We start from the raw sequence: 17,154 nt of genomic DNA on the forward strand, positions 1-17,154 counted from the left end.
GGGAGGAATAGAATGAGCCCTGTGATACCATCAGAAATCAGAGCTTTTAGTATGAACTCATTAGCTTTCATAGGCATATAAATAGATTCAGGAGAAGTATACACATAAATATGAATGTACATGTATAAGTTTTATAAGTTTTACCCACTGAAAGTACCTGGACACAATAAAATTCCAGTAATAAGGTTACTAGCATCCTGATCTTAGTTTACAAATAGTATTTACAAAAAGAGCCAAAATCTCATAGGAAGGAGAAGATAGTTGGAGCCAGTAGGAGAATATAAATTCAACCTGGATCAGAAAAGAAAAAAGGCCGTTAAAGGATCACAGGGCTATGTCAAAAGGATACCGAACAGTCTGACAGACTTCAAATGGCTAAGTGAAGGACAACCTCAGTATCAAAGCAAGTACTATAACACTATAGTCCACTATAATACACCCCTAAGTCCACACAAATACACTGATCGCACACGTGAACACACACAGACACAGAGACAGAGAAAGGGCTTGGGTACAGCTCAGTGGTGGTGCAATGACTGTCTCACACACACAGGTTCTGGGTTCATTACCAACACCACAAATAACCAGTTAAGTCAAAAGATAAAACTATCTATTCCTTTTAGTGAGAAATAAACTAACATAGAACAGTGGAATTAGAAGATCAATACCTAGCTACTAACAAACAATGTCTGATTCAAACAAGAAACTAGTAGTCATAAAACAAGTTAGCCAAAGTCTGTGAATCACTAAGATATGCAGACAGACTCCAAGTCCCAGTAAGAGACTCAGAACTACAAGGGTGAAAATGATGACATCTCTAGTAAAGCAGAAGTTCGGAACAGAGAGGGTGTTTGCTTCAGAGAGGACATGTGGCAACTGTAGACACAGTCTTACAGACAGCCACTGCCACTGGCCTCTACTTGGAAGAAGGATCCTCAATGTACACGACATCTCTGGCCTCCGTGAAAGCCTTGTCCAGCCCAAACATTAACACTGCAGATCTGAGGAAAACTCGAGCTACACCACCAGCAGGAGGGAGATCAGTACCACATGGATACCCACCCCCCTCTAATTAGAAAGAAATATCAAACATAAATTGGAGGACAATCTATTATATAACTGGCCTTGATCTATGAACAATTTCAGTATCATGACTAAGGAACCACTCCAGGTTATAAGAGTTAAGAGACCAGATCAGGAACTCTACTGCCAGCTAAGAGAACAGATCAAACCTGAGAGACACCTATAGACTGGACAAGAGCATCATATTAGGGCTGATGTCCTAACTTTGACAGTCATGTTGAATGAATGTACAAAATGCTCTGAGGAAACACACTGATGTACTGGAGGTAAAGAGACATCATGTTTGCAAAGGAAGAGAAGAAAGGAAAGGGGGAGAGAGAACAGAGTGAGAAAGGAAGGGCTGAGCCAAACGTGAGAATTTAACCCAGGAATCTGGGGGACAGGCATCAGCTTTTCTCTACGTCCCTTGACATTGTTCTGCAAGCCAGCACTCATGTCAGAAATCGGCTACATTGCAAAGCATCCAATATCATCACATTTCAAAAGTATTCCTATAGATGATGAACATCACTAATGAGGAGGAAACCATTTCCCTGCCTGATTTACTTTCTGCTCTGGTTGCATTACTATTTCAATAGAAGGACAAAATCATTATATTCAGGAAGAAGAGCTCTAAAACACTATTCTTGGAGCTTATTTTTTAATCTAGTTCATTCATTCATTTTTTTTTTCAAAAAACAATACAGGATTTCATTCTTTGGCCCACGCTGGCCTGGAAATTATGTAGTTCTGGTCACTGTGAACACCCTGTAACCTTCCTTCTTCAGCTCCCTAAGTTCTGGGATAAAAGGTGTGAGCCACAAATCCCAGCTTTGCACTACTGTACAGAGGACGTCCTTTGGTACTTCTACTACACAAATGGCTTGTTAGATCCAGAACCAGACCAGCAGACACGGGGTAATCAGCAAGGGTTTAATTTCATTACTTAGCACAAAAGTCTTAAATAGCAGTTGAATCCAGTACAGCTTTTGTTCTTGCTCTTAATTGTTCAAAGGTAAGCTTTTCTACCTCAAAATTCTATTTTCAATGCTTATTCACTATTTTCAAATCGTAGTAAATGCAAACAATCAAGTTTATATGGATTACGTCTGCTCAAGTGACACTCTCTTGAGACAGGCTGTCAGAACATGCATTCTTATGCTCATCTCAACCAGATCCAGAGTCTGTCAGCACAGTGTTATCTCCTTTCATGTTCATAAGTCAACTACACAGTGTGGCCAAACTTAGATGAAACAAAAGATACAAATGTAACCCAATCTGGTACACCCAGGAGAAACTACAGGCTGTGGTTGGGGGTCAAGGAGCTGTAACTTACAGTCCCTCCAGGAGACTTACATGTCTGGGAGAGGAAGAATCTGGTTGGACACTCTAGAAATAAAGCAGAAAGACATATTATTTTACTCAATCTCAGGAATTCCACAAGCCAAGTTAAAACAAACTAACAAAAAACCCCAACAGTTTATTCTCATTTTTAAGCTAAGTCACAAAATGCTGGGCTTCATTATGAGACTGTCTTTTGTACATATGAGCATGTTTTAGTAGCAGTCATCCATCCCTTCCTCATCTCTCCCCATCTCACCTGCACCCTCTTCCTTCCATGGTAGTCCTTTCTGCTTTCATGTCTAATACAGCTCTGTGTGCCTTCAGTACCTAGCTGTGTACGTATCCAATTATATGTGTATATCCAACTCTCTTTATATGTGTGTAACTATGTATGTGTGCATATACAGATATTTACATCTTTATTCTGCATATGAGAGAAAACCTGTAATATTTGTCTTTCTAAATTTCATTTATTCCACTTAACATGATGATCTCCAGTTACATCCATTTTAATGAAAATGACATTTATTTTATTTTGAGACATGTCTCTTTATACATTCCTGGCTGTCCTGGAACTCACTATGTAAATCAAACTGGCCTCAAACTCAAAGAGATCTGCCTGCCTTCACCATCAATTCATTCCTTATAGATGAGTTAAAATCCTGTGTGTGTATATATGTATCCATCTTATTTAAACTGTTAAACCACTTTTTATTTTTTGAGATTATACATTTCTCCCTTCCCTTTCCTCCCTCCAACTCCTGCTACATGACCCTTTTTCATGTTCATAGCCTTTGAAGTTTTTGTTTCCTGCACAAATGGATAAACACATATTTTCTTAACAGATAGAAAGATGACCCTTAAGTTAAAGCCTTCCTTTTTTTTTGTTTAAACAGAAAAAGGGGAAATGATGGAGGAGGGTCATCTTTCTATCTGTTGTTTCATTGGTTAAGTAATAAAGAAACTGCTTGGCCTCTGATAGGACAGAAAATTAGGTAGGTGGAGTAGACAGAACAGAATGCTGGGAGAAAGAAGCTGAGTCAGGGAGTCACCATGATTCTCCCACTCCAGACAGATGCAGGTTAAGATCTTCCCTGGTAAGCCACCTCGTGGGCTACACAGATTATTAGAAATGGGTTAGATCAATATGTAAGAGCTAGCCAATAAGAGGCTGGAACTAATGGGCCAGGCAGTGTTTAAATGAATACAGTTTCCGTGTAATTATTTCAGGTAAAGCTAGCCGGGTGGCGGGACACAGCCCGCTGCTGCTCCTTATCACAACACTTAACCTACTCAGTCTGTTTGTTTCTTGTAAGTATGTTTTCAGGGCTGACCCTTTGGCACTGGACAATCAATTAAGGGGATCTTTCCTGGGGAAGACTATTTCTCCCACTCCCAGCATTCCTTGGTTGCCTATAGTTGTTTTTGTCAAAAGCAACTTTTACAATGCTCTGAAGTGATTTTAGGCAATGTCTTGCAACCAAGAAATCACAAACATTAATTCCAAACATGAAGCACCAGCTCTAGGAACTGGCTTACCAGGATAAACACAGTGCACACTGCCTCTCATTTTTGCTTATTTTAGCCAATTAATGACTACAACTACCCAGCTGAATGTTTGAGTTGGCGTACGGTAGATAGGTCCACCATTCAGCACAGCTCTTTGCTATGTGTAAGCATAGCTACCATATTCTGCAGACCACTGTTCCACTCAGGAGACACACAGGAACTTGGGTTAGCTAAGTTCTAGTCCCACTCACAGATTCTAAGTTTACTAAATTGTAATAAATAAATTTATTATCTGCTTTTGCACAGCAAAATAATCAAGGGCAATCCTGCTGTATCCTATGAAAATGTTCTAATGTCATCATGTAATTCCTCAATCAGAACTTCTCCCTGATCCTCGTTCATCTCCAGTGGCACACAACACCCTTTCCCAGACAGTCCATCACCACACTGCACCAGGTGAGTGGAGTCTGACATGTGTCCTTCTCTGGATATGAGCCTGGGTATTCTTTGAGTCCTCTCAACCTCAGTGCCTTCTGAAACTCTGATTCCTGCCTTCCCTTTTCTGTTTATGACATTGCTGCTCTTCTAGCCAGCTAGTTCAACCACCACCACCACCACCACCACCACCTCCACCACCTCCTCCTCCTCCTCCTCCTCTACCACCACCACCACCACCACCACCACCACCACCACCACCACCACCACCACCACAATAGCAACCTGTGTTTAACCACACTAACCTGAAAATGTGGACAAAATTAACAAACAAGACACACTAGTGCCAGAGAATGAGTTTTTAATGGATTAAGGCAACCAAGGGATAGATAAGATGGCTGAGGGAAGGGCAACAATAAGGAACAGCAATTTTAACATGTACACCAAATTTAACCAAAGAGACTTGATTACTTCTTATTGAGGAAGGAAGAAAAGAACTTATGGTGCTTAACACTGCAAAAACAGAAAACATGAAAGAAAACCAATGACCAGAGGTGATAACATGCTACTTCCAGCCGTGTCTGTCTGTCAGTCAGGACTAAAGCCTGCGAAAGATGCAAAGCTTTCCCATCCATCCGGACATAGTGTGTGTAATGCCTCGATGACTAAAGCAGTACAACCGAGTAGGGCACTCAGGCCCGAGAATTCTCAGTCAGCAACACGCAAAGAATAAAGAAGCAACAATAGAGGACAGTCATCTGAAGACCAAGAGCCACCCAGGCTGTGCAAGGTCACAGGGCAGTGGAGAGGAGACAGCATTAACAGATGTTGAATGACAAAGAATGTGGCTGGCAATATAGAAAGAGCAAGAACCTAGATGGTTTACTTCAGATGTTAGCTATAAACAGACAGAAAAATCAAAGACAGTAGAGAGCATCCACAGAACTGAAGCAGCTGTGGCAGCCTGGGGAGGGCTCTGCACACCAGCATCTCTACGGGTGCAGCTTTTGCAGAGTAAGACAGGCTCATTAAGAAGAAGGAAGCACCCTGTTAACAGCAGAAGGCAAAGCTTTGGCCAGTCATCAGCTGACGTGCTGGATTCTCCCACCGTTTACAATGGCAACATGGATGCTTCTGAGCCACTACTCAGTCACTAACAAAGGGACATCAATATTTTCTTTGATGGCCCCTAGAAATAAAAACTATTTCTAGTTTTTGACATGTTGTTATCTACCAATGACAATTTTAATAAATCCCACCCATAGAACAGAAAGCTCAAAGGTCAGAAAAGAAAGGTTAGTGCTGATAAACTAAACAGAAATAAATCTCAAAGATGCAAATTCTTATTTTAACGAGTCTTTTCTTTTAATACAAAGAATTTGTTTTTAGTAAATTCAGTGTACACACAATTATTTTATTTATTTATTTGTTTATTTTTTCGAGACAGGGTTTCTCTGTAGCTTTGGTGCCCATCCCGGAACTAGCTCTTATAGACCAGGCTGGCCTCGAATTCCCAGAGATCCGCCTGCCCCTGCCTCCTCAGTGCTGGGATTAAAGGTGTGTGCCACCACTGCCCGGCACACAATTATTTTTTTAAGTTTAAACCCTGCTCTGGTTCCTACATAATCTAATGTAAACCTCCATGGAAAATATCCCTAAAAGTTATCATTCTGTGGTGAGCTGGTGAGTTGCTTTAGACACAGCACAGAAGGCAGAGACACTGGTACCTTGAGCAGTGAGTACTGGCAGCTAGCTATCACCAGGCAGAACTGGAACACCCAGATGTCTCTGAAGAAGCCTTGGATGAGAAGAATGGATCCCAAAAAAGCCACAAGAATAGCCAGGACAACAGCTAATACATTCTCCAGGATCTCACGGTTTCTGTAGATGGAAAAATTAACACAGAGGTCTATCATGAATACAAGAAAATATTCAGACTGAAAATGGGGAAGACATCAACATGAGGCCTGCTGAGGTTTATTTTGAATGCCTGGTTTAAAGAACATTTCAGGTCATACAGAAAAAGAAACTACTATCTGAGGACACGACACACGGGAGTGCAGTGCCCTCTAACACAGCTGTCCTGTGATAACATAATACAAATTGTTCTCATTAACATCTTCTCTGTAAAATAACTAACCAATTTGGATGGTAAATGAAGCTGGCATAGGAAGAAGTTTAAAAATCAAAATCTCAAAAAATTTTTAGAAAATTTGAAATATGCTATTTTATAACATAAAGCTCGAAACCACATGCAGCAAGTAGCAAGTGGTTTTGTTTCCCCATCTCTCATCCTAATCAGAAATAATTCAAAAACACACTTAATAAAACTACTTAAGCACAAGATCTTACATATATTAAGAATGAAGTACAACTAGACTCAATTCTGCCTCTACCAAAGTTGCTCAGGCAATTCTATACAGCAAACTCACACCGTAAAAGTCGTAACATGATACCTGAGATACCACACGCAGAAACGAAGATTTTAGGCTGTACCAAAAAGCTAATAATTTCTTACAAGTTTTATTCATAAATGTTGAAGAAATACTTGATAAACACCTTGCATTTATAGAATATTAAGTGACGTATGCATAGCATGTCTACTGTATAAATAAAAACTGACAAAGTATAAGTCTTGTTACTAAAAACATAAAGAATGGAAACACACTACACCAGATGGGTGGTGGTGCACGCCTTTAATCCCAGCACTTGGGAGGCAGAGACAGGCGGATCTCTGTGAGTTCAAGGCCAGTTTGGTCTACAGAGCTAGTACCAGGACAGCCAGGACTGTTATACAGAGAAACCCTGTCTTGAAAATCCCAAACCAAAATAAAACAAAACCCCCACATTACACCAAATTATTATTTATAATAGCTTTATGGAGGGATTACTGTATGCAACTCTATTTCCAAAATTTTCTACATACTTAAATCTTCAGAGGGTAAAAAATTTATAATCACAAAAATTTTAAAGTTCGCTTTTATTAACTCAAGACTATATTTATAGTCACTATCCCATTCAAGAGTTCAACGTTGTTTTCAAATCAAGAAGTATTGGTATTTTCATTCCACTGTAGATGGCAGAAAGGTGACCGGCCACCAACTCCCTTTCCCATCCTCATGCTGCTGTCACCATCTCTTTTACGACTGAAACACATGGCCCTTGTACAGTGTTTTATGTCATGAACCCAATCATCAATCAGTTCTCTTGTTGATTTTGGTTTTTAATGACAAGGCTAGTATGTTTTCTATAACCTTGGGGATATTTTGTTTCACATATTTTACTGTCTTATATACCACATTTATATCTACGATCAATTTTGATTTAGTTTTTGTAACATAGTACAAGGTATGGATTCAAATTTTATTTTTTGCATATGGAAACTGCTATTTTACTGCCAAGTCTCCACTTCATTGATTTGCATAGTTCATTTTTAAATAACACCCAGGCGTGGAGCTTACTCTACAGGAGGGTTCCTAATGGTATTTCCATTTAGATGGGTCTATGATAATTAAATCTTTCAAGGAATTTGTCCTTTTCGTTGCTTGCTGTCAATTTATTGACACAAAGCTGTTGATAATGTTTCCTTATTGCTCTTTAATCCCTGTGGGATTTGTAGTGACCTCACACCTCACAGTTCCCATCTGGTCATCAGGCAGCTAAGGGGTCATCAGTTTCACCACTGCTCCCAAAAATGCAGTCTTAGATTTCCTTGATTTTTCTGTTTTCATACTATGTTCGTGTCCTTAGATAAGTGCTTGTCTTTCTAGTTTCTAGTACAGAAATGAATCACAGAACTGAGGTCTTGTTCCAGCCTAGGTCCTCAGTGCCACAGATTTTCCTAAGTACGAAAGAAGCCATTTTCATTTACTTTAAAATACTTTGTAGTTTCCCCTCAAATTCTTCTCTACCCACGGATTATTTAAAACTATTAACTTCCAAATATAACAGGATTGTTCAAGGCTCAATGATTTAATTCTGTTGTCAAAGACCACACTCGATGTGATCTAATTCTTTTCACTGACCCTTACAGATCAGAATCTGGTCAGTCTATATAACATCCCATGAACAATTAAACAATATGTTGCTGTGGGATAATGCTCTTGTACCCTGTAAAGATCTGTCCACTTATATTGGTTTAATAAAATGCTGATTGGCCAGTAGCCATGCAGGAAGTATAGGCAGGGTGACCAGACTAGGAGAATTCTGGGAAGAGACAGGCAGAGAGTCAGTTGCAAGCCAGATGCAGAGGAAGCAAGATGAGACTGCCTCACTGATAAAAAGGTACCAAGTCACAGGCTAAACATAGTTAAGAATTATGGTTTAATTTGTTGTAAGAGCTAGTTAATAATAAGCATAAGCTAATAGGCCAACCAGTTTATAATTCATATAAGCCTCTGTGTGTTTATTGGGACTAAATAGCTGCAGGATCAGGCAGGACAGAAACCTCTGCCTACAATATGTAATCTCATTACAGATGGCTGCTCCAGGAGTGCCAATCAAATGTGCAAGTCAATTATCTCTGTAATAGTTGGGTTTCCAGTGTCCCCAAAGGACCATGTGTTGAAGGCTTGCTCCTCAGCCTATGCAGCTATTAGGAGGCTGTGGCACCTGGGAGGAGGTGCGGCCCTGTTGAAGGAAGTCAAGTCAGGGGTGTGCCTCTGAGGGGCTGCTGGAAGCCCTGCCCTTTCCTGTTTGTCTCTGCTTCCAGCAGCAATGAAGTAATAAACATAGTCTTCTGCTATTTTCACTCTGCTATTCTGCCCATCACAGGCCCCACAGCAAAGAATCAAGTGACCACAAACTGAAACTTTGAAAACTGTGAGCCAAAGCAAACCCTCCTTTGTAAGGTAATTCAGGTATCTTGTCATGACACAGCAAGCTGATTGCAACGGAGTGCAAAGGTTACTTATAATTGTAGTCTCATCTGCTTCTCCTGTTTCTATTGGTTTCTGTTTTACGTTTTTTTGAGGTGTTAGGGGTGCTGATGATAACACTGTCTTTCTGCATGTTCAGCATCTGCTGTGTCACTAAGATGCATCATCAGTCTCTATGAAGTTTGAAGCTGTTTTAGGCACAGAAACTTAGGACTATTACATTTTACATGTTAAACTGGGCCTTTATCATTATGAAATAACTCTCTTTATCTTTGGCAATATCCTCTTGAGGTAGTTTGAATGTAAATGGCCCCATATCTCATAGGAAGTGGCACAATGAGGAGTGGCTTTGTTGAAGTGGTTATGGCCTTGTTGGAGGAAGTATGTCACGGTGGGGGACAGTCTTTGAAGTTTCCTACACTCAAGATTCTGCCCAGGGTCTGAATCCACTTCCTGTTGCCTTCTAACCAAGATGTAGATTTAGCCAGCACCAGGTCTGCCTGTACATTGTTAGGCTCCCCACCGTGATAAGGCACTGAACCTCTGAACTGTAAGTGAACCACCTCAATTAAAATGTTTTCCTTTATAAGAGTTGCCATGGTCACGGTGTCTCTTCACAGCAACTGAAACCCTAAGACACCTTTGCTCTGAAGTCTGCACCTAAGAGTGGCCAGTGCTCTCAACCTCTGAATCATCTCTCCAACCCCAATCCATGGGCATTTGCAGGGTATTTTAAAGATACATAAATGGCTGCATGTTGACAGTGTTTTTCCTTTGTTCCATTGTCTTCTCACATGCCTAACTTTCAGGCAGCTGGATATTTTCCCCATGCTCATTCCTCTGCACAGAGTATTCTTTTGATAGGTTTCTTGTGGTTTTAAAGACTGGACTTGAGCAAGTACGTCCCTTAGGTAGGTCTCTCGTGGCTTCTGCTTAGGTTGTATTGAACCTCATGAGTGCATTGGTAGTTATCATATAATATGTAGTTTCCACTATTATTTCTGCAAGTCTTGTCTCTTCTTGAAGTTGTTCCACAAGACACTCTTTTTGGTTTTATGCTCCTATCACTTCTTTACTCTAGATGGATCTCCTGATGTGCCTACAAAGTTCACTAATCTATTTTTCAACAAAGTTTTAACTACTGGCAATCTTACTAGTACATTATTTTTTAATGGCAATGTTGTAGTATTCAACTCTGTAATTATTTTTTCATGTCTCTACTTAATTTTTCAAGTAAACAGAATCCAGTTGCAATTATTTTAAGAATCCATATCTAACAGTTAACATCCCTACTGGTAATAGGTTGGTCTTGATTTATTCTTTTCCCCTTGATTCATGTTTTCTCACTTTGCATAGCTGGTCACCTCTGAGTAGATGCCAGGTGGCAGTCACTACTTGTTGGGAGGTATGTATTTCTGGATTTTTATAAAGCTTGAATCTGTTATGCTACTTTGATCCCTTTGGGTCTTGCTTTCACAATTTGTTTGGTAGGTCTGAAGTGTGGTACAGGAGGCTAATGCTGCCACACATTTAAAGCAAGGGTTTCTTAAGCAGACAACTCTTCAGACACAGGAGCCAATCATGGTCTGCAGAATCCTGCTGCCGTTCTCTCAACAGCTCCCTTCTGTGATGTTTTACACTATAGACTCATCTCTTTAACTCAAGACATGTACTGAATTCTATGCTCCTCCTCCCTGTGTCACACACAGAGTGCTGGTGATTTAGAGTCCACACCCCCGACTTCCCGCTTTCCGGGGTCACTGTCAGTACTGACTTATCTCCAAGATTCTGCCTGTCTATATTTCACAGGGAGGGTAAATCCTACTTGTTGACAGGAAGCAGCTACTGGTCACCAAGCTTATAATAAACCAATGTGTTTACCACTAGGACAGGATGCTGAACAACAGGGCAGCAGGGTTCCTCTTCCCCCTTTCATCCTCCATACCACCTATAACCTTAAGATCATAAAATAATTCATATGCTCTCTTAACAATCAACTGCATGACTCACACTAATAGTAAAAAACATATCCTTATAGAAATATTTTAGAATTGCAGAAAAAAAGCTTTTAACAGCTTAAGAAGAGTTAATATTTAAAAGTCTGTTAAGTTTGATCTTGAAAGGATGAAAATTGAAAGTATTTTCCAACATGATACTCAGGTGAAAATATCAATGGGTAATTAGAAAAAATTCACTTTAATAATAGTATCGCTGGGCAGTGGTGGCACACACCTTTAATCCCAGCACTACGGAGGCAAAGGCAGGCAAATCTCTGTGAGTTTGAGGCCAGCCTGCTCTACAGAGCCAATTCCAGGACAGCCAGGGCCTGAGAAACCCTGTCTTGGAAAACAAAACAAATAAACCAACAAATTAATACCATGCTATGGTCTTACCTATCAAACAGCGCCAAAAGTGTGAGTCTGTCAAAGTTAATACCAATCCACAGCTGGGGTAGGATCCAAAAGCGGTAATAGTGCTTAACTTTTTGGGCAGCTTCTTCAGTGGGGCCATAAGTGGCTGCCAAGTCAGGGCTTAGATCAATGTCCTGCTGCTCCAACAGATCTGTGTCAATGGTCAACAGCCTGTTCAACCGAATCTGTGGGAGAGAAAACTAGAAACATGCCCGCACTGAAAGGGTTAAATATTCTTGATGTAAGCAAGATTCAAAGTTTGTCAGCTTATAAATTATTTGAGCCCCTAATTCGAGTTTACTCCTTGTGATAACTCATGAAACCTAGAATCTACAGAAGGTGGCAACAGGAAGTAAATCAAAATAAAGCAAATTCGATCACCAGACCATTAGGACACGTGTCTGAAAGACACAGCCGGTACGACACAAACCCTCTGGCTGTGGCCCCTGGGGGCCTCCCACCTCCATCTCATTTAAGCCCTTTTCTCATTAAGCTATCAACTGTGCTGCCAGGGCCCAAGAGACTTTTAGGTCTCATGGCTGGTATTACGTCTTTAGAAGCCTCCTCACCTGAACCTATGGAGCAAAGTGCCAACTCTTCTAGTCACCAGTCCTACAGTTTGCCCTTCCTCTGAAAACATCAAATGTTTCTGGTCTTGGCACAGCACAGGGCAGGACTGTGTTGTCTCCGGGTTCCTATGCTACTCAAAAGTGGAAGACACCAGTTTGATCATCTTTTCACTCCTGCTTCTAGCAGGCAAATCTTTACTATTCAAACACACAAGAACAGTCAAGAAAAACTTCTGGGTTTGATCTTTAAATATTGATTGATACTTCTCCAAACATTTTCTTATCTATTCTAGGGTTTCTCCATTCTGGCACTATCAATGCTTCTGGCTAGATAATCTTCATTATGGGGCTGTGCCCAACATTACAGAACGTCTCTTGGCACCGTGGGTCCCTGTCTATAGTTTACAATGGCATTCCTACAGTCATGTCAAAATGTTTCCAGACACAGTCAACACCCACTGGCTGCACACTGCTCTACGCCTCCTCACAGCCCCGGCCTTAAATCCTGCTCAGAAGTCATCTTCAAGCAGTCGTTAGGCAGATGCTCAGAATAAATCCACCCCTTCTGCTTTCCAACTTGACTTATATGGATCTTGATGGCAAAAGGTGTGTTTTAAAATCCCCATTTTCGCCGGGCGGTGGTGGCGCACGCCTTTAATCCCAGCACTCGGGAGGCAGAGGCAGGCGGATCTCTGTGAGTTCGAGACCAGCCTGGTCTACAGAGCTAGTTCCAGGACAGGCTCCAAAACCACAGAGAAACCCTGTCTCGAAAAACCAAAAAAAAAAAAAAACCAAAAACAAAATCCCCATTTTCTCCCAGACAATAACTTTCCATATAATGTTACTCAGTTTTCCACCAACACATACACTAGTCAAATAAGTGAGTTAATAATCAACAGATAGTTAAAAACCAGCACCAAATCATATTATTCAAAGTGAAATTGCGGGATACAATAGTTGGCTCGGCAAGCTAAGGCACTTGCTGCCAAGCCTAAGGCAAGTTTGATCTCCAGGACCCTTACGGTGTGCTCAGACCTCCCTATGTGCACATGTTCTCATGCACACACAAGTCCACACACCAAATACACAAATGGAAAGTGGGTCTTTTCAGACCTGCAAAGTATAAACCAGTGTAACTTCTGACTCACACATACGTATGGCTAACTAAAGTCTGGGAGGGTGCAAGACTCACGGTGACAAAACAAAGGGGATTTTGCTATAATTTCCAACAAAAGTAACATTTGTAATTTCATTAACTTGAATGATTTGATGACTAGCTATATAAATATGCTTTTCAGATTGAATCTAAAAATGTACCACATTATAAAAAAATGAGAACACTTACCACATCATGTGGATAAAATCGAACTGAGGTAGAACTTGATACATGAGAATCCGTGTCACTAAAATAAAATGAAAAGGGCTTTAGGGAGTAAATAGCTTGTTAAACAGTGATTTTTGTTTGCTTTTTTAGGCAACATTTATACTATCTTCATTCTTCCACATAAACATCAAAATCATCATTTTCGGGGGCTGGAGAGATGGCTCAGTGGTTAAGAGCATTGCCTGCTCTTCCAAAGGTTCTGAGTTCAATTCCCAGCAACCACATGGTGGCTCACAACCATCTGGAATGAGGTCTGGTGCCCTCTTCTGGCCTGCAGGCATACACACAGACAGAATATTGTATACATAATAAATAAATAAATAAACAAATAAATGTTTTTAAAAAAAAAAAAAAAAAAAAAACAAAATCATCATTTTCCTAAGTTGTGACCCAGAGCACTGTGTCAGCACCTGAGGTCAGACCACCTCTCCAGATGACTGAAATCTTCAGATCTCAGTTTCCCATCAGTAACGTCCAATAACAGTAACACCAATGACAGTGCCTCTATCACAGGCTCTTAGAGACTTTGTTTAAATAGATAAGCTAAGGAAAGCAATTAAACCGATCGGAATAGTACAGACAAAATAAACTTAATCTATTACATAAAACAGTCCGGCATGTGCCAGTGCAGTCAAGCTCTACCACAGCTCCAGCAGACAGGACGCTCTTCTGCAAAGTGACTGGGTGGTACCCAAGGCTTCCACCATCACAGAATCAGCAGCTAAACTAGTAAGGCTCCATTGCTTTAAAAGGCACTTGGAAAGAAAAGTGAACCACACAGACGCACATGGCCTGTTATTAAATGGAAGGCTTAAATAACAATCAAATGGCATTTGGGATTTTAAGTTAACAATGGAAATATGATTAAATTTTAGGGAAAAAAATCAATACACTCTATACTATAAGGTTCAAATATCTAATTTATTTGTATTCTCCCAACATTTTTATTACCTTGCAAATTCCTTCCTTGAAAGAATATAAAAACTGAAAACTGTTTAATAGAAGAAAACTAACTTTTGAGTCTGAACCTCATTGTAGCTAGTTTTCTGATAAGCTTTTTATATCATGCAATATAGCGAGGGCATCAGATATCTAGTAAGATCTGGAACCGGGCAAACTCCATCCCATAAGATTTAATGAAAATTTTTACTTAATTATTTTAAGACAGAATAACATATTTTAAATATGGTTCTCCCGCCCCCACACCAAAACAACGTCAACAGAAAAACCCTTAATTCTATGGAAACAAAAGCATTATGATTAATAAACTTCATATAAATGTTTTCAAAATAATTTGTATCGCACATGGCAACTTTCAGTTAGTAACAATTCATTATAACTCTGAAAATAAGTGAGAGAAGACCGTGGTTTAAAATTCATTATAACTCTGAAAATAAGTGAGAGAAGACCGTGGTTTAAAATAAGATAGCCATATAAACAGGGTAGGTATAGCCACTCCACAACACGTACAATATTCCAAAACGTCACGGCGGACACCAGCAGTGTGTACAATGTTTTTGTCTGTTAGAAAAAAATACAGCTTATAGGGCTGGAGAGATGGCTCAGCGACTAAGAGCACTAACTGTTCTTCCAGAGGTCCTCAGTTCAATTTCCAGCAACCACATGGTGGCTCACGACCATCTACATTGAGATCTGGTGCCCTCTTCTGCTCTGCAGGAGCACACGCAGGCAGAACATTGTATACGTAAAAAATAAATCTTTTAAAGAAATACGTTTTAAAACATGCGTCTCTACTTCAAGAGTTAAACCTTTAAACGTAAGTCACACACACTCCTGGTGTCTCCACACCTACCAGATGTTGGATGCTCTTCTTGCTGCTGGTTCGAAATTCACAAGTGACATGTCACAACCACCAGTCTCGTAGAGCGTAGATGAGAACTTACCTAGCAAATGAACAATTTTGAAAAGTCAGGATAGCTAGAAGTTTTCCTTTGTGATATACTAAATTTCCTAACTTTTTACATTATTAAAATTCTACAATCCGTTTTAAAACCACAATCCCCATGCAGTTCAGAACAATGAATGGTAAAACGGCAGCACACGTGATCAAGTATTAAAAGGAGGAGACTTGGGTCCGCTTTCTTTTTCCTTCCCAATTAAAGTAACTGTGTTGATGAAAGATTTAATGTTCAGAAGTCGCCTGCCTGAATGGCCCTATGCAAAGTTACTTAAAGGATGAGGCAGTTCAATCTTCATGAAAATAAAATGGTTACTTTTTATTTTGTTCAGAAGAAATTTTGAAAAGTCAAATGGCTCAAAGGAAGTTAAATAATGTTGGTGCTAAACTATTTAATAAACATCATTAGTAATACAATGTTTCCATAAGAGTTGTATAAACATTTAGAAATGACAACTGTTAAAACCAACTAGCTCTATAGAATCTAAAAGGATTACAAATTAAACTGACTACAATGTACATAGATAAAAACCTAGCTCTGGGAAGTTGAGCTCAATCCCATCCCCCACTCCCAACAAGCCCTGCTACAATGTCCTACACCTATAACCATGGCCCTGTCTACAACACTCTGCCTTTCTATCCTTGGAAAGAACAAGGAAAAATAAATAAAATGAAAAGAAAAAGTCCAGCTGTCTCAAAACAAACTCCATCATATAAAATAGTTTCTAATAATGGGATCTGAAAACCAAAACACTGCTTGAAATGTCTTCCCGAGGCTCATGGCGGTGTAACTATGATGGGGAGGGTATGTAAGTACCTCATATAAACAAATTTGAATTGCTAAGAAGCCAGTGAGGTAAGGCATATACTTGGGCAACTACATGGTTCTGTCCAGGCTTTGAGAATTTACAGCTGTTTGTTTGAGAAGCTGGAATTACTGGGATTCCACCGTCTCATACCCAGGCTGCCTTGAACTCCCTACCTACTCAAGGATGGCCTGCAGGGTGTGCCTCCACATCCAGTTTATGAAGTGTTGGGGATCCAACTCAGGGCTTCGTACCCACCAGACAAGTACTGGACCAGCTCTGCTACATCCTAGTCTTAAATATGAGCAATCTTTACAATTTTTAAAAATTAAACTTAATCTTTCACAATTTTATATATACATATAAAATATTATACAATGAGTTCTGATTTCTGCCACCCAAAATAAAGACTCTTAAAGGGAGTATTTCAACTAAATGCCAAGGTGAAAGGTCAGATTTCTCTATGTCCAAAATGAAAACACTAAAATACAAGAACTTTTAAATAACAAAAGACCTGCTAATATCCTGATATTATAGTCAAAGACTTACAGAACATTTCAGCTGTCACTTCATTTTTAACAGAACTCTATCCCAAATATAATTCTCTGGTAAATAATAAATCCTTGATTATATTCTATTGGTCACTAGATAAAGTATGTGAAAATTTACTATTGCATTGTCTGTCAGAATAATACAATAAGGTAAGTCGGGAAAACAATTCTATGAAATACTCATTTCAACAGAGTCAAAGAGGGGAAAACTCTTCAAATGTACAATCAAGGGGAAACAGGGCGACAGGGACGAGCTCCAACACTTTGACCACTACGGTGAACATAAAG

The 17,154-nt window shown here is 39.8% G+C and overlaps 1 protein-coding gene across 6 annotated transcripts in view; it reads right to left on the bottom strand.

The window, feature by feature from the left end:
• The window catches only part of Pcnx1 (pecanex 1), a 143,251-nt gene that overhangs the window by 43,429 nt on the left and 82,668 nt on the right, over window positions 1-17,154 (bottom strand). For 4 of the 6 annotated variants that reach the window (XM_041657903.1, XM_041657901.1, XM_041657898.1 and 1 more), the window contains 5 exons: window positions 15,405-15,495; window positions 13,553-13,610; window positions 11,621-11,838; window positions 6,078-6,231; window positions 2,419-2,451 (listed from right to left, as the gene is read on the bottom strand). In XM_041657903.1, coding sequence (XP_041513837.1) covers window positions 2,419-2,451; window positions 6,078-6,231; window positions 11,621-11,838; window positions 13,553-13,610; window positions 15,405-15,495 — 554 coding nt within the window. The remainder of the gene's footprint in view (window positions 1-2,418; window positions 2,452-6,077; window positions 6,232-11,620; window positions 11,839-13,552; window positions 13,611-15,404; window positions 15,496-17,154) is intronic. The other 2 variants (XM_041657902.1, XM_041657899.1) reach the window with 1 other exon arrangement.

Source organism: Microtus oregoni, unplaced genomic scaffold (assembly GCF_018167655.1).
Source record: "Microtus oregoni isolate MIOR12 unplaced genomic scaffold, Mior012 000009F_ref0000495, whole genome shotgun sequence".
Lineage (NCBI taxonomy): Eukaryota > Metazoa > Chordata > Mammalia > Rodentia > Cricetidae > Microtus > Microtus oregoni.